At 35.3% G+C, this 22182-nt stretch overlaps 2 protein-coding genes across 7 annotated transcripts in view; one reads left to right on the top strand and one right to left on the bottom strand.

Annotated features, from left to right (window-relative positions):
• The window catches only part of COG5 (component of oligomeric golgi complex 5), a 174843-nt gene that overhangs the window by 21880 nt on the left and 130781 nt on the right, over window positions 1–22182 (top strand). The window lies entirely within an intron of this gene.
• On the bottom strand, window positions 9514–15723 carry GPR22 (G protein-coupled receptor 22). Of its 5 annotated transcripts, none has more exons than XM_015627197.2 (3): window positions 15709–15723; window positions 15102–15354; window positions 9514–14095 (listed from the first exon to the last, which is right to left on the bottom strand). In XM_015627197.2, the coding sequence occupies exon 3, from the start codon at window positions 11168–11170 to the stop codon at window positions 9791–9793; it is 1380 nt and encodes a 459-aa protein (XP_015482683.1). In that variant the 5' UTR covers window positions 11171–14095; window positions 15102–15354; window positions 15709–15723; the 3' UTR covers window positions 9514–9790. The 5 variants fall into 5 exon arrangements, with proteins under 5 accessions (XP_015482683.1, XP_015482682.1, XP_015482686.1 ...); XM_015627196.2 differs by lacking the exon at window positions 15709–15723 and adding an exon at window positions 15502–15588; XM_015627200.2 differs by lacking the exon at window positions 15709–15723 and adding an exon at window positions 15502–15587 and having other exon boundaries at window positions 9514–11117.

The following is a 22182-nucleotide window of genomic DNA, read 5'->3' as shown; positions in this document are numbered from 1 at the left end:
TAGAGTAGTGATCTGTTAAGGTGACCAGACTTGGTGGTTTGAGTTCAACAGATGATCACTTGTCCATGGGAAGGTGTGGAGAAATGTCACACGTTTTTTCTAGGGATGCTGGCTGAGGATAGCTGAGTTTTGTTTATCTATGGCCAGTGGTGAAATCAGGCATTTAGTGGTCAAAGAAATAACACTGAGAAGCAGTTTCTAATATTGATCTTTGTCTTTTTGCTGAAAGCACTTATTAGTATGTAACCCAGGGGTTGAACAGAAGAAGAACCTGGTTCATTCAGAAATAACACTTCAATATTGTATATCTGAGAAGACAGAGTGGTTTTTATTTCTTTTTCAACAAACAGGTTCAGCAATAGAGTGAGAGAGAACAGAAATCGATAAAATGGACAGGTCACTTCTGGTGACTAAGGAAAGAAGTGGGCATTGTGTTAGAATGATTGCTAGAAGATCAAATAGTGGCAGTAGCAAATAATTTTCAGAAAATTTCATTGAGGATAGTAGAATGAGAAGTTTTGGTAGAATTACCGGTAAATGCATATAGATCTGAAAGTCAGCTAACAAAATTCAAAAGATGTTACTTTCACAACCCACTGAATTAAACCAGAAAAACCAAATCATTGCATGTTTCTGAAATGTGTGGAAGAACAGAATTGGGAGCCCAGATTACTTGTCCTCTGCAGCCAGAGCTTAAAAGTCACCCATTTCTAACACAGGAAATGGTACTGTGTGTTCTCTTATAATAAACAAACCTGTTGGATTTGGAAGCCGCCTGTTGCCAGAGTGGCAAGTTGTGATGCATAAGGAAAACTGATAAAATAGACCCAGTATTCAGTGTTTCATTTTGAAAGAGTTAATTTTCCATTGCAGAGGATCTTCAGTAGGTGGGTCAAATGTATTTAGCCAAGCTTGAAAGCTAAAAGCTTGCTGAGAAGACAATATTAGATTGTTCAATACTGGCTTTTTGGCAATGAAGAAAGAAGGTACTCCTGGCTTAAGGCCTATTCTAGTGTAGTGACAAAGCAAAGACAACAACTACCATTACACAACAATGTATAAATACCACTGAATGCATTAATTGCAAATATAGAGTATAGATATGAAAAATTTAAAATACTGCAGAAAAAAAAAATCTATGACTAACTGGAATCGGAAAGCCACCTATCATGGAATAAACTTATTAATATACTTGTTTCCAGATTGTCCATAAAGATAAGAATAGGAGGATTTTTCATTAAGTGCCCTTGTTTTCTCTTTGAAGGCAGGTTAATTTGTTCTTCCATAGAGAAAGGATACCAACAATTAACGAGGATGTTACACAAAAAGTGCTAAGTTCCCAGAGGCATTAGTTTATAATTCCTTACTGAATGGGGAAGGAGAAAGTCCAACTTGTGTTGTTCCAGCATTCAGAAGGAGATGGTATTTCTGTTGAGATCAATGTCAAGTAGATACAAAACTACTCAAAAAATAGTAGGCAAGTTGAATTCATTTGAAAGAAGAATTCAGGGGTGTAAAGCTGAATTAATGATAGCCAATTACCTTTTTATTGAAAATACATGTTGTCAAACAAATTTGTGTGTTTTGCGTATTGAATTGATTAAAGAAATTGTGTAGATGCATTATAGATTTATGTGCATAAATTTAGATGACTTAAACCTCCCTTTAAGTTATTGTTCCCCAAAAGTGGGTATTTAAATAAGCCATATTCTCCTTACTTCACAGTTGCTCTACATTCTTAGTAGATGATTTTGTTACTAGGGGAGCTAGAAGAGAGGAACAGGGGTAAATAAACTGTAAATCTTTGGAATTGGACCATGTCCTTGCTGGGATTGCTTTACCAATGTTGTTTCTGTTCTTGTATTCAGGCAGCTATGTCAAACAAATCTGTACTTGTGCAAATGGTGTAGGGAATTGTGCTCTACAGATAAAAACAGTTTTGTGGTTACCTGTGAATAAATGCAATTATGCATGTCACAGTGAGCGATTAAGTGGGCTATTTTTCTTGAAGATTAAGACTGTAGAGGTGCATTCATGGGGAGAAAATAAAGGACCACAGAAGGGCTCTTAGATTAACAGGGAAAGAAATGGCAAGAGCTAAGGACTGGAAAATGAGGCCTGGAAAATTCAGAAGTGTAAAACAATTGAAAAATTGGATTATATGCACAATTTTGTTTTAATTCCTCAAGTAAATACTGGTTGTTCAAATTTTAAACATAATAACCAATTTTATTCTGTTAATTTATGATTAAAGTATAGGCAGTTCTGGTTAAAAAAGTCTAACCAAGTAGCTGTGAAAAGAAGACTGAAGACTAATCTTTGTTCAGGCCCTGGATGTGAGCCAGTATCCCTGTACCTATTGTTACTACTTATCCCCATAACTATTGTTTCTATTGTCTCGCCTAAAAGATCAATAAAGGTGTTTCTGTATGTAACACAAGGTAATGAGAAGTGTAGAGTAAGATTTCATTCTTCATAGGAAACAGCTTTAAAAATAGGCTGTTTTCACAGGAGTAGTTTTTCCTCTTTGTCACCCAATTCATGCACATAATTTTCAAATATTGTTTAAGCATTTTATCAACTCTTTTCAGTTATTGTTTAAAACAAAAGCAGTCTAGTTGTCTTATATGTTTACCTTTTAGGTCCAACCTTCAATTATTCACAGGCACTAAATCTGATTACTGGTTTTATTATCTTAAAGGTAGACCTTCAGAAGGGTCTCATACCTTTTTCATGTAATCTCAGGGAAAAATGTGGAAACCTAACCTCATTAAAGAAGGAACTTCCTATTATTTTGAGAACATACTGTTTCTCTGCCAGGTTGTCTGCTATTTCAAAAATTCCCCCCTTGCCCAGTTTTAGCAGACCTAATTTGCAAACTAGAGTTGTAGAAACTTTTGACTGAAAAAAAATTTGGGACACAAGAAAAAATCAGCAACTGAATCAAAAATTTCCCACTTCTATCCTAGTTTATTTAAACCGCTCTGGAATCTTCACTGTATGCTGTAAAACTGAGTCAAGATTTATTAGAAGCTTCTGAATATATTAATCTTTTTTAAGATATCTTTAACTTGTCTTCATGTGCACTTTTTTGTACTTCATCCCTGTTTGATGTAAGTGCAGATGAGATATACCTCTATTTTAATAATTTTGACCATAGAAGGTTCTATGTCCATAATATAATCTTTACGCACAGTTTCTCTTCATAGAATCACAGAAGGGTTTAGTTTGGAAGGGAATCCTAAAGACCATCTACTTCCACGCCCCTGCCATGAGCTTAGATACCTTTCACTATCCCAGGTTACTCAAAGCCCCATCCAGCCTAGCCTTGAACACTTCCAGGGATGGAGGTTCCACAGCTTCTCTGGGCAGCCTATTCCAGTGCCTCACCACCCTCACAGAAAAGAATTAATTCCCAGTATCTAATCTAAACTTGCCCTGTTTCGATTTGAAGCCATTCCCCCTTGTCCTGTCATGACGTACTCTTGTAAAAAAGCTGTCTTTTAGGCACTCTGAGGTCTCCTCAGAACCTTCTCTTCTCCAGGCTGAACTACCCCAACTCTCAGATGTCTTCATTGGAGAGTTGCTCCAGCCCTCTGATGTCTCCGTGGCCCCCCGGACTCACTCCAACAGGTCAGCATGTTTCATGGGTTGGGACCCCAGGGCAGGACACAGCAGTCCAGGTGGGGTCTCATGAGAGAAGAGTAGAGGGAGCATCACCTGCCTCTTTCTGCAGCCAGATTCCTTTGATACAGTTGACTTTCTGGGCTTCAGGTGCACATTTCTGGGTTATATTGAGCTTCTCATTAACCAATTTTCACATCTTTTGTTTTGTTTGTTCTCATTCATTGATAGCTCTCACTTACTAGCTATTAGAGCTCTTAGCAGGAGTAATAATCTTCCTCATTATTATTAAGGTGTTTTACAACAGCAGTGCTCACACTCACCTTTTATTTTGTGATGATACATATCATATGTATCATAGGTATGCAAATAGTGTTTCTTTCTTATTTTCTTTTGCCTTAAGCGTGTTTTCAGCCCATTGTAAATGTGGTCTAGTATACAAATTATCACTGATATTTGTAATAATTTACTGACGTGGGAAGCTGTCCTTTTCTACTTATCCCTTCTTCTCTCTATTTGCAGCAGGTATTTATGAAAAATGTCTTGAAATAAAATTTGGAAAACTGGTGTAGAGTAGCAATAAGTCACTGTGGTTTTTTTCCCCCTACTAATTGAGTTGAAATTGAGTTTAATTTGAAGTAAGATCTCACAACAGATTGTGAGAGTTCCTGGTACAGTTAAAAGTAAAACTGTGCTAATACAGCTATGTTAATAGCAGTCTGACATAACCAGAGTGACAGATTTTACAGCAATGTTGTTTTAGCAGTGACATTGATTTGTTTATTAGATATGGTATCAGGTTAAACTGTTACAATATACGGTAGGAAGTTAGAGATCGTATCAGGGTAACAGAAACCAAAAGTGTATTTCCAAAAACTGATCTTGGAAAGGAAACGAGAGTGTGCTGTGTGCCAACAGCTTTGTGCTCTCAGCCTGCCTGCCTGCTTGCCTGGCTGCAGTGTCAGGAATCAGAATGGGGATATAGAAATGTCTATATGCAAAAGATACAATTCATTCAAAGTATAAAAAGAATCAGTTTAATAATTTCAGGTTGTGTACCTATCATACAACTTTCGCTGTAAATCTTCTGTTTTTTCATTTCGAGTAAATTTCTTTTCATGGTGTGAGAATTTCTTTGTAAAATAGGAAAACAAGATGATACAGAAATCTATAAAGTAAATACCCAAGAAGAGATTTCTCCCATTCTGTTTCAATTTATAATAATCACCAAAGTGTCATTTTAGCAAAGAATATAAAGATGCCTAATGATATATCTCCTTCAATTTATTACTCTACAAAAATAATTAAACTGTGATAAAGAAGCAGTAGTTGAAAACATACTGTGGTAGTGAAACACACTCAAAGCATCCAGATGAACTAACGTTATCTGACTAAAGGAAATTCAGTAGCACATTTTAAAACGTATCAGTGGGAGCAGATACTGAACCTTTCAGGTCTTTTCTTGTAATGCTTGTACTCTGTGTGTACTTCGTACTTTATCTGTAGGAAAAGAGGTAATAGAATAGTGCACGCTTTTCGTTTGTCATTTCTTCTGTGTATATTTTGTTATATCAAAAGCCTTTTCTGGATTTGCTATTCATCTTGCTCTCCCCTCTCCTCCCAATTTTGGCACAACCACATATACATTCAATGATTCAAAGATAAGTTCTTAATTTCTTGGCTGTTACAACCTAAAAAATAAGGTAATAATTTTTCCACAGGAAGTGCATATTGCCCTCCACCTTTCTGTGGTCCTGAATGCTGTAGCTGCTTTAGAGCACTTCCTCCTGCCTTCTGCTCTTTTCCGCTGGACCTGTACTCTTCACCTTCTTCACATCCTTCTTATTTAACACTTATTGGCTCTGAGTGATTCTGATTTTCCTGTTAATCAGTTAGTATGGGGATTTTTTCCCTTTTTTTTTTTTTTTTTTGCCTTCCCCCACCAAAACAAAACCCAAACCCTGGGTTTAATTTTGCTTCTTGAATTGCACAAGTGTTCTGTGAAGTAGAAAAAGCAGATGGTAATTATAGAGTCAGATTCTTCTTTCCTCTTGGTGTAAGACAAATACATTCAGTGATATTATGGCAGAATGTGTGAAGTAGGAGTGGAATCCAGCTCTTCTAAGGCTGGAACATTTTAAGACAGAAGCTGATTGTTCTTAGCTGTATGTTGGAGGTATTTTGTCTGAATAATGGGTAACAGAAGAGTAATTTAGTGTATTCTAGATTTTTTAATACTGCATTGAAACTTTGCTAAAGAATGCTGTATTATCTCCTTTCAAAAGAGTTTACTGGCAATTGGCAACTAAAACCTTTTTCATAGGAAACAAACAAAAGTCTAGAATATTCAACTATCAAAGAAGTTTGATGATTAGCACATACATTGATTTAAAAATAAGTACTTTGTACACTGCAATATAGTATGCTTAATGGTTAACACAGCAGAATTTTTTTTCTTCTGTCTGGGTGAATTCTGTAACCTTTCAATGTATTAATTAATTTAAAATGAAAAAAATCTAACAAGGGTGGGAAAAATAAGATATTTAAATTTAGGTGTGGTGGGACATAGTGCCTGTCAGTCCGGTTCACTGATACTCTTACCAGAACCTCCTTCATATAAATATAAAATAGATGGTGCTGTTAAACCCAACTTTTGGTGTGCAGAAATAAATAATAATTATGTATGACATACATATATGTATTTATGTAACAATGAAGGAAAAGAGGTGAATTAATCTGATGCGTATCCACTGCATAAATTTTTAATATATTTAGAAAGTACAAAAGTTACTGCTATTCCCCTGGCACTAATAAAGTAAGCTGAACTTCTGATCATGTGTGGATTACGTGCCTTATAATCCATAAAAATTGTTGTGTACTAGAAACTAGTTATTGTAAATACTAGTATTTACATTTCTGTTTCACAGGTTTGTGATGTACTAGCATGTGAAGGTATGCTTCTTGAATATTCTAATAGATACTGGCACTGCACTCTGCTTATTTTGGTATTTTTATTGTGGAATAGCCTCATTTTACAATGTAAAATTGAATGGAAATGCATTTTCAGTTAAGAAACAACATAGTCAGATACCAGCTAATACTTTAGAGACAGAGAACGTGTGGAAATTGGCAGTACTTGCTTGTGTTTCTGAGACATGTTTGCTAGAATTAATATTTTTGGAGTCCTGTAGGATTCTGCTTGCCTTAGGCTGAGTGGTGTGAAATGTAATTGAACTAATGATTCACTGTGATGAGATCATTTTAAGAATGTAGTGGGCTTCTTATTGTACAATACTGTAGCATAAATTTGCCCTTTTTTTTCAGCAATGCTCCCTCTTTGCATTCTGTTTTAGTCTATCTGTCAAGCACCCACACCTTCATATCGCTCCTGAAATCCTCTTGTGTCTGTAGGATATGTAGTGTATCTTCACAATTTACTATTTATTTTGTCTTGTGTTAAATCTGTCATGCGGTGCAGATCATGTATGGCTCTGTTTTATCAGGGTTTCTGGATGTATGTAGGATGGCACGTATTCTTACTTGTATTCCTTCGTGCTGTATGCAGAATTTTTTTTTACAGCCCTCAAAGTGTACTCCAATGTAGTATAAATCCCCTTTTAAAAAATTAAATGAAGATGAAGAATAGTAAAAATGAACCTGCTTATATTCGTAAAGGCAATCAATGAGTGTGATCGACACAGCCTTTAAAACTGGGCTTAATCTTTCTGGGTAATTCCTAGGCTGCTTTTTCTCTGCTATGAAGTGCTGCTTCATTGCATCTGATTTTCTAATGAATGAGCTTTTAACACTAAATGTGTAATTCTTGAGGTTTTATTTAATTTTAAAAAGTAAGGTTATGTTGTCAAAAAACCTTTCAAGTCTGAAAGCTTTTCTAAATGCATTTTTCAGATAAGGACATGATGTAGACTTATTAATCTGTTCATTATCATTTCTCCTTTCCTTCTTTTTAAATGAATGAGTAGTATCTTTCATTTAAGAATGCTTTATTGGAAGATTAGTAATCATGGAAATCATGTTATGATATTAACCCTACACATCCCACATTCTTCTCCTTCTGGTGTTCAAAATATAGAGGGTAGCTTGAAAGAGAAATGAAGAACGGCTACAAAAAAGGAAAAATAATAGCTTCTGCTTAAATATTTTGGGTGCATTTCTTTTCAGAAGTAATTTCCAAAATAATTTTTTAACATTGTTAATGTGGAGGATATGGGATTTAAAAAAAAGCTTACTGCATTTACTTCCTCTCTGCAACCTCTCAAATAAGATGTAGAATTTCAATTCTTGTAGGAAATCAGAGATAACATGGATAAAAAAAAATGCTTTAAACAAGTGCAGTTGAATGAAGGTATTTTTGGGCTAGTTTCAACAAAAAAAGCCAGTGAAAATATGAAAATATGTTTATATGTTTGAATATATAGTAATTTCACATAATCAGTTATTGTCAAGTGGATAATAATATTTCTAGGTAGAATTTCAACAATTATAAGTGGCTATTCTTTGTGGAATATGGAGCTGTAGTATTATATTTTGAGTCTTCACTTCTGGTAAGCTAAGGCATGAGTCCAAGTAAACTAAGGTACATTAAAAGTATTTTTAAGCACAAAACCAGTTTTGGCAATGCACATATGATTAATAATTTAGCAATGTAGTGGAAAAGAGCTTTTTGTTCTCTTAAAACTGCGCTTTTTTTATACACAACTTCAGAAAAGTGCTTTAGAAATCCTAATTTTTTATATAATAATACTTTTGTCAAACTAGCTCTTATATTCAGGGGTATGATCTGCTTTTTTATATAAGATAATAGTTATTGAGAATTAGCATTTAAAATATACTGGTAGCTGGTGACACACTGATCAGTTTATGTAACACGAGGAGTGAAATCATGCTCATTGATTTTGCAGCTTTTTGTTTTGTTTCCCCCTCCCTGCCACTGTTTCATTGAAATTAAGAATTTTTTAAGCATGGCATGGTGCAAACAACTTGACAAACTTATGTTTGGATGAATATCTTAATTCTTGCTTACAGTGCTATAGATGATGATAACTTCATAAGACTCCTTGGTTCTTTGATGCAGGTTTAAGATGAAATTGAAAAAGACAATATAGAACAAAGGTATGCCATGGCTGCCCAGTAATGCAGGAATACAGTAGCTAGCAGCATTGGTGACCAGTTTGTGACGAGGCAATTGCATGGCTAGAACTGAACACACTGGAAAATAATAAAGTTATCAAGGGCAAGAAAAATTATCTTCTACTTCAGCTGTGGCATTTAACAATCATATCTTTGTAGATAGATGGTATGTATGAAAAATTTCTGTATGAAAGGTCACACAAGAGGTCAGTGTGAAAAATCTAAGCCTTTACACAGGATTGACTCTGTTGGTTGTCTTATAGCATCAACCAAATAATTTTCTCATCCATGCTTTTTTTCTTTCATTTAGCCTGTTACCCTGTCCTTTGTAATTATTCAAAACTGTGTATTTTCTATGTAGAAATTGTGGATCTGAGATAGTATATGCAAAACTTTTTACTTAAGAGTACTGTCAATTTTTGGAACAGCATGAGTTTTTTTTCCCCTTATCAAAAGTTTCTGAACCACTCAAATACCATGTAAATGGCTTTTTCTGCATGGTAGTCGCATGCTTGGAGAAGATTGAAATAAGTGGGATATCTAAATATGAGGTCAAAATGCATCCAGGTTGTAGCTGCATAATATTCAGAATACCTCTGATCAATACTATTTATGAATTGAATTTAAAAACACCATATCATACAAAATGGTGAATTTGTGCTATAGAAAAGTATTCCCAAGTGCAATTTTTGCTTAAAAAGTCTTTTATATTTACAGAGAAACTGAGCCATACAAATATTTTTAAAAGTTTGCACTTCTTTAAGGCTATTTATTTTCTAAAAAAGAGGACTTGAATATTTTTGACAAATATACACATGGTGTTACGCTAACAAACAGCCATGCAACATATATCTTACATAATGAAGAAATTGAATATACAAGACCTACTCTATTTAACATATATATTGAAAATATACAGTCTCGCCAATAGTTAAAAAAGTTTTTCTTATTTGGCAGTATTTTTTTACACTTTGTTCAAATATTCCGTTTGATGTGTTTTGGTGAAAACTGAAATCTAGTCAGTGACAACCTGAGGTACTAAACATTTCTGCCTTACTTCGCTGTCTTCAAAGGTAATCTTTTTGTTCCTTTTAGGCTCTATCCATGAGTTGTGTATTACAGCGTTATTTGGCATAGGATCTGCTTCCACTATTGAAACAACTCGCTTTTTCATCTTACTTTTCAGAACTTTCTGAAACTTTTGCCTTGTGAATGCATAAAGTAGAGGGTGAAATATAGTTGTTCCATATGCCATTACTAGAAAACATAATCTCAACTTTACCAAAAGGTCACTTGGGCCCAAACATAAGATAGTGGTGTTCAAAACAGAGATGGGTGTCCAGCAGAGAAGGAATGTTGAGATAATCAGGAGGGACATTCTGAAGACTCTCTTTTGCCGTTCTCGTCGCTCCCGGTGCCGTTTTACAGCTCGGCGTAGAGCAATTATGACGGACACGGAAGTCCTTACACCAAAGACAACATTTTTTCCTCCACTGCTGTGGGACATGTCCGTAGTCTCATGTTGAGTGGTCAAAGAAATAGTTTTTTTCTTTCTGTTTTTCTTCTTTTGTCCTGTTGTGAATCTTGTACCAATCCGAATATTTAGGGCCTGGAGTATTTTGGTGTATGTAATAAGCATTACTATAACAGTGAAGAAAAATATTGGAATCTGAACAAGAATGTGGTAGTACATTCCTAGTTCAGTGTGGTACTCGTTTGTACTCACGCACAGAAGTGTCTTATTTTCCCAAGTACTTGCACTTTGAAGACTGAAAAAGTTGACTTCAATGAAAGGAATCAGGAAGGAAAAAAGTGAAATGATCCATATTGATGTCATTAGTATCACAGCCCTTCCCATGGTCAGGATTCGGTTAGCAGGTTTTACGGAGATGTCATACCGGTCCAGGGTGATAGCGAAGACGTTGATTGCAGTTGAAACGCTTGCAAAAGAGACACAAGCCTCATGGAAGCAGCAGATGAGAGCAGTGTTACTCTCCAGTGAAAGCAGAAGGATAACTATAGTTAGAGGAATACATCCCACACAAATTATTACATCAAGTACATGAAGGTTCATTGTAATTATGTTACTGACAGAATTGATTAAGTTGGATTTCATACAGTAAAGTACCAGCACGGTGAGGTTGCTGCCAAGTCCCAAAACAATTTCTAACATCAAAAATCCAGTGAGAGAAACTTGAAAGCTTAATGGATATGACAGTGGTTGGTACATGTTGGTATCGATGTCATCAATGGCATCTCGAACTGTAATGTTAGATTCGGACTGCATGTTGACTTCCAGAATGGGGGACAAACACATTCTTTTGTTGCAGCTGGTTTTTCTCCTGAAAGGTGAAATAAAATACGGAACTATTTGATTTCTTTTTTTAACGCTCATTGTAGACAAATGCTGGGGAAGGAGGAGGGAGGGAAAGCAATATTCTTACCAAACTCTTCATTTACAGTATGTTTAGAGCTTTAATTGGCATCGACTCAAAAGCCTGAAGATCTAGAATAAGGTCTTTGCTTTTTAAAAGAAAGCAGGATTTGTTTGAAAAAAGAAAAAAATAGTGAAAAGCTTCCACTTAGGGAGGCAAGCCTTTGTTTATAGTGATGTGGTTTTTCACAAAGGGCTCATTTGTTGAATAAACCATACTTTGTGCATAGCCTTTGTATTGCTTTGAGGGTCATTTTAGAAGAATGTTGTTAAGTATTAACAAATTAGTGATCAAGATCATTTTAAAAAGCTCTTGTGGAAAAAGAAGTGTTAGGAACATGGAGCACTGTTGCTTGTGTATCATAAAAAGGATGTTTAAATTATTTATGCCAATTTAGCCACATCTTTCTTATGAGGTTTACAGTAGTGTTGTGGACTGAAATGTGATGTTCTGTTATTCACCAGAATTTTACAGGGTTTAAACTTTCTGTTCATTTTAATCTTCTGTGCATCTATGTCTACGATGCTTGCCACTACAACAACTTTTTATAAATATATATAATTTCAAATGCAAAACTTATGTGGGTTTGGTAAACTGAGTTTATTATAAAATAATACATTTCCTTTCTCTGATTTGAATATTAAATTTCTTCAAGAAATCTATGCCTACATGGAATGGAAGAGTATTTAATTTTATTCCAGAATATATTTAAGGGAATAATTTTAGCAACTAATACTTAAAAAGAAAATTGTCTCTTTCGGGTTTTGTTTGTGGTTTGCTTTTTCTTTTTTTATAAACTACCTATATTACCTATATTATACTATATTTAAACCAAACAGATTTACATATGTAGCATCTTTCTCTTAGGAATAAGTAGTGTTCAAAAAGGTATTTCTTTTATCTAGCAGTTTTTCTATTTTGTGTCTCATCTGCTTAGTTTTACACATGTGGGTAAGTTTTAAATATAGCATCTGCATGTAATACTGATGTTTGTATTATTTATACTGTCAGCCAGCTCTTGAGTTTGTAATTGATTGAATAAATAAAAGAGAGGTTATTCAATTTCTTGTTATGATACTGGAGGGGTTTTTTTTTTCCTAGGTAGCTTTAAATTTAAGAGGGGATATATTTGGCATGAAAATAAATTTGAAGGTCGACCTTTGTTCTAATCTGAGTACATTAAAATGGATAGCACTAAGGTGAACAAAATTGAGCTCTTTTAAAATGAAAGTATGAATTAAGCACACTTGGGATACAGTATGCAAATGGATTTCATCTGCAGTTCTGAAAAGCCTCAATTGAACAATACTATTAATTGCAAATTGTATGATGAAAGTTCTTGGTATTCTTCAACAGTTATTTCACATGTGCCTCTTAAATAAAAAAGATGTAAATTAGAACGTATTACTCTCAGGTGTGAAATGAAACAAGAAATATTTCAAAAGCTTTGTTTCATTTCTAATTTAGGCAACCTCTATCTCTCTTACATTAACCCTCAGGAGTATGATCTCCTCTTGCATGCTGTCCTGGCTGTGAATGGATTTCAAACCATTCCAAATGCATTGCTGGATAAATGAAGTTCTTTTATATTAGCAAAAGCCAGGAAGAAATCAAAAGCAGATCTGCTAAAACAAACTACAGTCTCACCCTAACATTCTAGCAACGGAGATTTTGTGAAAACAGAAAACCTCAGATGTGTTAGGCTGTCACGAATAGATGAAACATCACCTCCTTGCTGCCTTGCCTGGGTTTGGGTGCAGGGAGGCAGAGTGGTGAGGACAGGAGCTCGTTCACCCGGCGCTGCGTGGACACAGCCGGGGCACCTACCTGTTCTCTGTGCCTCAGGGGCCTGGCACAGCGGGGCAGCAGCTTGGCAGAAACTGATACATGCTGGCACTGAGAGATTTTTGACACGCACTGTAACCTGGAAATCAAGTGGTAGCTGAGCTCTTATTTCATTTCTTGCAGATTTTTTTGTTTCCCTTTTTTTTTGTTCCTGCAGTTCAGCAGCAAAAAGTTCTGATTAAACATGGGGGCTTCTTAATTGTCTCAGGTACTTCTACAGACCAGGGCATATTCTGTGTGTCTGTTCTGAGTTTCAAGCCAGCAATAACAAATAAACCTTCTTTTAAGTGATGTTAATTTCCTTCCCCTGTTGCATTTTGTAGGAGCCTGTTTTTATTTTCCAGGTTTAAAGAAAAATAATTTCTGATCTCTTGTTTTCAGAGTGTGTGTAGACATCCTTAGTTTATGGTTGCGTATTTCTTTCTGTAATATTCCTGCTCATTACTTTTGAGTGATGGCTTAGTGAAAAAAGTTGCTATACATCATAAAATCCAGTTCATGTGCTTTGAGAGTAACCATGGGTTACCTAATTTGGTTTATTTTGATTTAAGGAGAATACATAACATCATAAAATTGAGAGAAAAATATCCATTAGTCATTATGACAAGTAAGTTATTTAATGAGTAGTATAGAAAAAGCTTGGTTAAACCTTTATTCAGCTTGCTGGTGAAGTATGCATATTCTCCTTTTGGGATTTCATGTTTCATTGTCTCTTCATGCATCAGTAGTTTCCACAATTCTGGTTTTAAATTATAAATCCCTCTTTAAGAAATGCTCACCATTTTAAGAATCAATCATTGCACTCTTCTTTTAATGAAAATCTGAGCAGATGTGTTAGTCTTCCATGTATACTGTTGAAGTGTCATGCAAACAAATGGTAATGCAAGTGTGTTCCATGTTTTGTTTTTAATTCCTTTATGTCTTAAGAATACATTTTAGGGATGCATCCTGCTGCTTGTAGGTCATACAGCTACAAAGATACCCGGTCAACTGCATTCTTCATATTGTCAGTTGTAAAACTGAATTAGTTGCTGCATGCCCTTGTGAAGGGGAGGAAAAAAAAGGTTAAAAGTAGGGCTTATCATTTCAAAAGTAAAGTAATGCAAGAATGTATTTTCTAATATCACTTCATGAATAAAGAATCTCTAAAATTGCACCTTACAGATTACATAGAAAATCAGTTAGCCTGCACTCTATTTGTGAATAAAATCATATTCTGTCAGCTTACATGAATTTAGGTTTTTTGACAAGTTTCCTGTTCTCCAGATAGTGCAGGTTACAAAAAAATCCTGGCTAGAAGCAATAACTGTTGGATGCAGAGTGTCTGTGACTAAAGCTAGAAAATGTAGTTTTATAGCTCTGGTGAGCAGGTAGTTTATACATACAACTCTCTTGTCTTTTAATGAACTGAACAGAGTTAATGAGCCGTTTAGAAAAAAATGCTTGTGTTTAATTTTCACACTGTTATACTTTCCTTTCTTGAAATAAATGTTCAGCAAATCCATGCTTTTAATAAATGGCTTGAATATACAGGATAATGAAAGAAATAAGTTTAAAAAAAAAAACAAAAGAGAAGGGGGATTTCCTGAGCAATCAGAGATTAGTCATATTAGCCAACCTTCATAAAGCAATAAGTATACACTAATTACAAACTGTCTGATCCTTCGAAGAGTAACTGAATAAATCTGAAATGTATTTAACTGCCAGTATTTGGAAATACTGCTGAGGGAGGAAAAGCATATTCCCGGTTGCTTTATGTCGTTGTTTTCCCCAATATTGTATGAGCTTAAACTATACTGTCTTTATGTAGTACAAACAAAACAGGTTCTTAATATTCTATAAGACTTAAATACAGAATAACATTTCTCTAGCACTATATTTTTAATGGGGAAGGGGAAATAGCATTTAAATATTTCCTAGTCTTAAATATAACAATATATTACTGCTTAATATAAGTTGAATCTGATCTGTTGCCTTTTTTTCTCCTATTTTTAATTTGGTTTAATGTTGCTTATTCTGCATATCATAATAAGGAACAGGTCTTACCTCCACTAAAGATTTGGTAAATTCTCGATGCAGGTGAAGCAGTTCCAGGTTGGAGGGATTCATTTTGTTCACTTGTTAGAAGAGTAGAAGGGGAAGAGGGTAATAAGCATATCTTCAAAAAATGACCTTAATGAAAATTTGTGCCTGTACTGTGCCATTGTTTCAGCATACTGCTAATGTATACAATTGCTTTAGTTCTGGTTTACAGGCTGCTGCAGTCTCCCACTCTTCCTACCGTAGAATCAATAAGCATCTGAAAATACATAATGAAAGTAATTTAACATACTGAAGGCTTCTTGTCTCCAGAGACACCACTGAGATTCAAGCTTTCTAAAAAAGAAGAGCAGTGCTTCTGAGAGGAAAGCTTGCGATGGGCAGCTTTTGCAGAATGACAGCCTACCTTGTCGCTTCTCCTCACTGCAGAGAGATGCAGTGCATTCACTAATTTTGATTGGTCAGTGATGTTGGGCTTAAATTGTGCTTCATATATGGGATTGATGCCCTCCCTCCCCCCAATTTATATAAGGATTCTTTTATAAAAGGACTAAATTTACAAATGATTTATGAATTCTGAAATATATTAAGGGTATGCCTGTTTTATTTTTACCTTTTCACTCTTTACTTTGTGTACACTGGAAACCACATGGCACTGAGAAAAAAAAAAAGGATTAAACGGTTATTACTTTAAAAGCTTCCAACAATCTATATTTGAATTTGCCTACTTTCCATTTCTGAGCCTTTTAGGTGTTTGAGTTTTTCATTTGATTTTTTGTTTGTTTGTTTGTTTTGGTTCGTTGATTTTTCTTGTCTTAAGAACCTTCTGAAATAATAATACTGCCTCTTTAAGCCATGCTGAATTTCACCATGCATATATACATGCAAATGGTCATCTAGGTTTTGCAGCAATAAGTTATATTCAGGACAACTTGCTACCCACATGTATATTAGGAAAATTTATGTTAGGATGCAGTGAGATTATTCAGACCCTGGTAATTATTCAGACGTGATAATTCGGTTGATTCATGATCAGAAAAACATGATTTTAAGATCCATCACTATGTGCAATTTATGTATAGTTTTGGAGGTTATTAATTTTCTTAAAATGTAAACTTCTAAAAAAATTGTATGTTCCACATTAATTTTGCTAGAGGCTTGACAGGTTTTTGTAAGGATGTCTTTCTTGTGTGATGTTCTTGACCTTCACTTTGCAAGGGATGTCTTTGTTTTCACTTTTTGTTTTGTAACTTATTTCTGAATCTGTTCTATCAGTATAAACAACACTCACAACCACATAATGAGAAGTGTAGTGCAATATCTTTTTTATTTAGTACTGGTGCCAAATAAACCTTGGAGATAATTTCAGTATAAACCCCAAAATAATATTTTTCAAAATCAGTTTGCTGAAACAAATAGTTTAAGGATATCTGAGTATAAAATGTCCTATAGGTAGTTTATAATCTCAAATGAGTGTAGGGCTTTTTTTCCACCGTGATTGAAAAGATTTTTTGGTGATAAAGTGTGATAAAGTACTAAATGTTAGAGTTCTTACATAAGTAACTGTGTTAAGATGGTAGTTTGAGTCAAATTTTGATGGGGTCCTCTGTTTTTAGGTTGTTAATGCAAATACAGAATGCAGTTGTGTAACTCAGATGTCTTTATTTCTTTTCTTTACTTTTTCCTTCAGTCAGACATCCAATATATTATTTATCTTTAGATAACAGCATGCTTTATTTATTTTTTTTTAAATGGCTTCATATTCATCTATCAGGCTTCCTCTTCCATACTCTTTTGCATTCAGAAGCCATGTAAATAAAGATTGCAGAAACTTTGAACAGAGATCAGTAGGTACAAGCAGGGTATGCTGAGATTGAGCCCTTTGAGCTGTCTCTGTATCATCTGCCTCCCAAGAGCTTGAAACCAGTGATACCAGCATAGCTTTTCAGGGTGATGTGATAAAGAGGATTCCTGAAATGCAAGCATAAATACTAATATATTGGAGATTTACTTGCTTCACTTTCAGTATGACTAAGGATAAGTAAGGAAGCCTGTCTAAATTTAAACAGATGAATCTCCATCTCCCTTTCTAATTCTTTAGTGTGTGCCTGAACAAAGATGGAGGTACTGGATGAGCTGTACTGTTAGAAAAAGATGTACACACGGAGGAAGATTGTAGCAGGATTTTGGGTATACCAGGAATATATGGTTCAAATGCAGGCAAAGGGGTCACAAAAGACTACCTATATGACAGGAGGTGATATTGGCAGAAGTTTTATCTGCAAGAAGTGTTTGAGAGGAGTGATAAGGAGCTGAGTTGTTAACATATTAAGCTTAAGTTTTCTGGAGACAAAATCAGGAAAAGAAGCAGTACCATATGGAGGCAATCAGGAGTAGGTGGATGGATAGACATGCTTATAAGCCATTGCTGTGCAGATGCTAGTTAAGATGGTGTGAACAGATGACTTCATTCTCAAAGGGTAGATAGGGAAGAGTGGGCAAAAAGAGCCATGTGCCGGCACCCAGCATAAACAGAAAATGTGCTGTTCTTATACCTGTTTCTATATCAGGATAGATGGGAGAAAGAATTTGACTGGTATTTTGTCTTCTAAGGTAGTGAAAAGTGGGGTGAAAAGGTAATGAGAAGGTAGAAGTATCAGGGAACAGCAGGAGTCCTAAACCAGAAGAGTGATGATGAAGGGTCTTAGGATTGAGAATGGCAACACAAGGAGAGAGGAAGATCCAGATGGTTAACAGAGAATAGACTGTGAGGGGTTGAGGCTGCTGGGTCTGATGTGAGGGGGAAAAGGAATTCAGAGAGGCAGGAGCTTGAATCAGAGTAGAGCACAAGGTGTAGAGGCGTGTGCATGTAAAGAGACACTGGGTACACAGGGGTAGAGATAATGGCAATTGCCATAACACACACCCCTGAGTGAACACACCCCTGTAGTACTTAAAAATTCAATTCAGGAGTCATAGCTGTATGTGAGAATATATTTTTCTGTTTTGCTGAGATCAGGAAGTCTAGAAATTTGGAAGTTGCAGTGTATTTCTTGGTCCTCTTTTGTCTTACTTTGTGTCTTGCATCTACTGTCTCACTTTCTACACAGTGGAAGTAATATCCCAGCACTGACTGTTACTGCCTTCCCAAATGGTGGGAGGTCATCCCTAGATCTGAAGGTCAAAACTCTGCTGTTATAAGGTCACCCTGAATCAGTTTCTTGAACTGCAGCGTTTTAAATAAGATTAGTTTGTTTGAAAAGACTCATTAGGCACAAAAGATCTAGCAGGGCCAAATGAAGTACCTAGTTCTAATGTTTATCTATCAGAGTCCTTGATTTTGGAGCTTTAGAATTCTTTTAATATGTTTTACATTTTAACTTTCCATAAACCCACTGCAGACTTTTTTAACATTCCAGATGTCATGGATCTTCATGAAGATCTTTACTGGCACATTCGTGAAACCATGTCTGCTGTCTTGCCTTGTCCTCTGCATTATTCTTTTTTTCATCCTGAATGCTTCAGCAGCACTTTTTTTCTTTGTACTCCACATCTTTTTTCCTAGTCTGAATCTTGCTGCTCATTTAGTGACTATTTAGAATTTTACTGCTTCTGGGTCTAAAAATGTCATCTGTTTTCATATTAGCAATAGACTTGAGATCCTAACTCATACAGATTTTTTAGTGCCAGATAGTGTCTTTAGAGCTCAAGTTGCTTTAGAAAATGAATATTGGGTGGTTTTGGACATGCTGCCCTGGAGTTGTTGTTCAGCATTATTTACATGGTGCATCTGCAGAATTCCAACTAGATAGCTCCTCTGTACCTTTCATTTACCTACCCTGAGGAGTGTCATGCCCAATTATAAGCTAGCTCTTCTGAATATTTTGTGATTTTAATCTGTTCTAGCAGTTTGTGATCTGTATCTAAAATTGTTTCTTACCTTGTATCTCAGTTTCCTTAATAGTCAGTTGCAAAGAATTTTGTTAGAATATTTTTGAAAATCCAGTAACTTCTGTAGTATCAAGAAACAATAAGCAATGGCTAATAGTTGTTTGGGTTTGGGAGTTGTACTGGTGTGCCCTTGTTATGCTGAATTTGTAAATGTGTTCTGCTTTCTACATGATACTGAAATTACAGCTTGTTGGTCTGGAGCATGCTGTAGCATGCTTTTATGTAAATCTTGACTCCTGACCCATACACAAGATATAGTCATAAAGGTTTTTATTATTATTTAAGAGTAATATGCTGAATAGATGACAAAAATTCTGTTAGAATTTGTAGATAGTAACATTCTGACTCAGATGGTAACGTGTTTTTTTCTTTCTTTTGGCTCAAGTACTTTATTCTCATTTCTTTAATGTATAGAGAACTGTTCTAAGGTTATTCCTTTTCTGCAGCAAGGACTAACATCCAAAAATATTAATTTTCTGTTTAGTGTCTTACTCTTAAAGTTTATTTTCTCCTCTCTTACTGTTGATTGCCATCTTGCTTTGTTTCATTATTTTTATAGTGACTTATTTAGGTTGGGTTTTGTAAGGGGTTTTTTTTCCACTTTTCTAACATTCATATTTTCCATGACAGAAAACAGTCTTGCATGTGGGACATTGTTGATCTCAGTTCTGCCACTGTAGATTTACATCCCTGGAAAAATCTGGATTTTCCAGATTAATTGCATGTTGTTTCATTGTGCTTCCTCTTGTATTTGCAAAGATCTTTGGAAGCAGCACAAAGACAAGTATTTTTAAATTGATATAGAATAGATTATAAATAAATGATACAATAGTATATATATTTTTACATGTTTATGTATTTTTATATATAATGTGTACATATTAATTTTCAAGATTCAGAGTTAATTATAGCATAGCTGCTTAAGTATGGAAAAATTAACTACTTTTGCCATGGAATAAGAGTGTCATATAAGATTCTTTTGAGTTTGTATAACTATTAGATATAGGTTATTTGTTCAGTAGTATTCCATGTTAGAACAACTGTTGACCTTTTCAGCACTGAAAGGTTCTGTACTCATGAGGAAATGTGTAAGTTAGAGAATGCCCTTTAGCTATTAATATCAAAAATGTATCTTGTTTTAGTTTTGCACGAGGTGATACCAAAGAAGACTTGTAAGACCATAGCTGGCTATCACTCATATGTAAGGAAGGCATTTTTTGTATCATAAAAATAAATTTTGTTAAGTGATACAGCTAAATCATGATCTTAGTGCATTATTGCACAATTGTTTAAGTATTTTGATGGGAAAAACGAAGCAGCAATATCAGTTATGCTCAGGAGGGAAGTATGGCTGGTAAATTTAATAGTAATTTAAATAACATGCAACTTTTCTCTATGGAAGTGGTTTTTCCTCTAGTATAAGCATTCATAATGAGTGGTGTTGTATATTGTAGCAATTTTTAGCAAGAGTTTAATTAGTGACTATAAATTTCAATTTTTTTAAATTTTTCCTTATTTTTCTTTAATTTTTCTTTAAAAATTGTAATTGCTCTGAATTTGTGCTTTGACTATTCTGAGAACTTGAGAGGTTTCTGCTTTTGTAAAATATTCTTAGTTCTAAGCTGGTAATTGTTATTGAATTTTAGTGAGGATTTTCATTATTATGGAAAGGTTTTTGGAATTCTGAAATCATATCTTTTGTATTGCTTTGAACATACAAATAAAAAAGGCACCTGCTGGCATTGTGTGAGCCTTATTGAAAGTGTGCCTGAAAGAACGTTCATTCCCGCAGTTGCAAAGTGGTTCAGCATAGTAGCTGAAATGTTCTGGAGCTGGGGTCCTGATGCTGTGTGGCTGTAGAATGAGGAAATACTGCCTTGTGGTTTGAAGTGCCATGGGATTGCTTGCCTTTCTTTCATGAAGCTATTTTGTATGTTGGAGGAAGTTTTCAGTGCTGTTCCTTGCTGCTGGGTGGCTGTGTTGCCCAGCATCTCCAAATCCCAGCTCCTTGCATCTCTGTGAGTGTGTATTGGACAGCAGCCTTAGTGTAGATGGGTCAGGAAGTGTTCTGGCAGCTGAAGTTAACATACAGGGTAGAAACTTTAGGATCTGGTTCAGGATTCTCCATCAGATACCCTTGTTATGAAAGACATGAGTAGCAGGATATGTGGGATGGGCAGCTGCAGGAGCCGCCCTAGCTGCCCTGTTACAATCCCCTGATGCAGGAGTTTGGTTACACACCTTCCAGTGTGTAACCTTAAATATCCTCTAAGTGGAATTGCTAATTTAAAACAAAATGAGGAAGATTTTCTTTAGAGTTGTTTATTCAGCAGAGATCTTGGATAGACTTTGTTTCTAGTAATTTTGTGAACTAGAAAGGCGGTACCATTGTCTCTTAATTAAGACAAAGTGTTCACATGGTGTGCCTAGTGGCAAGCACTGTTCTAGCTGAAATTAAGAGACAGATCTTAGGATTAATTGTCCTGTAAGGAAAAGAGTGAACACAACATGAATAGGTATAACCTGTCAGGTCCCTTTAATTTTTTTAAGGCTGGCACAACAGTGTAAGGGTTACCGCCAGGTTGACTTCACGTGTCAGTCTCGCTCAGGTAGCCGCTTGGCTGATTCAGTTTGGAAGCAGTACAAAACGTGTGTGAAAAGAATCCCATAGGCTTACTACCCTTAAAACCAAAGTTCAGTGGCCACACACAGTAACTCTGCATGTGACAGGAACATACTTTGCCTTCTTCACACCACAAAATAAAACCTAAGGACATGTAGTTAGATTCCCCCCGCGTTGTTGTGAATGCCTGATATAAGCAGTTAAAATAATGTCAGCCTCTACAAATTCTTCAAATTCAGTATTCACTTCAAATGTAGGAAGTTCTCCACATCAGTCTGACAGTGGTGATATTCCACAAATTAAATTTTCAAAATCTGAAAAATTATATGCAATATATTTTCTTGTCTGAATTTTTTATATGACATATTAGTCGGTTGTCTCCTCTTTGCTGCCTTGGTTCATCAGTTGTTTTTTGCAAGGTTGTTCAGTGAAACTGATAGAAAATCTGTCTATGTAGTGCCATAAAAAGGCATGTAAGAGAAGTTTAAAAGTAATAAGCTATAATGATAAATG

The sequence above is a fragment of the Parus major genome, chromosome 1A, assembly GCF_001522545.3.
Source record: "Parus major isolate Abel chromosome 1A, Parus_major1.1, whole genome shotgun sequence".
NCBI classification, from domain to species: Eukaryota; Metazoa; Chordata; class Aves; order Passeriformes; family Paridae; genus Parus; species Parus major.
This window is presented reverse-complemented; position numbering and strand designations above follow the sequence as displayed.

What these genes read in the sequence shown, in the direction of transcription:
- GPR22 (XM_015627197.2), bottom strand. Translation starts at nt 11,170, where the DNA reads ATGAGCGTTAAAAAAAGAAATCAAATAGTTCCGTATTTTATTTCACCT.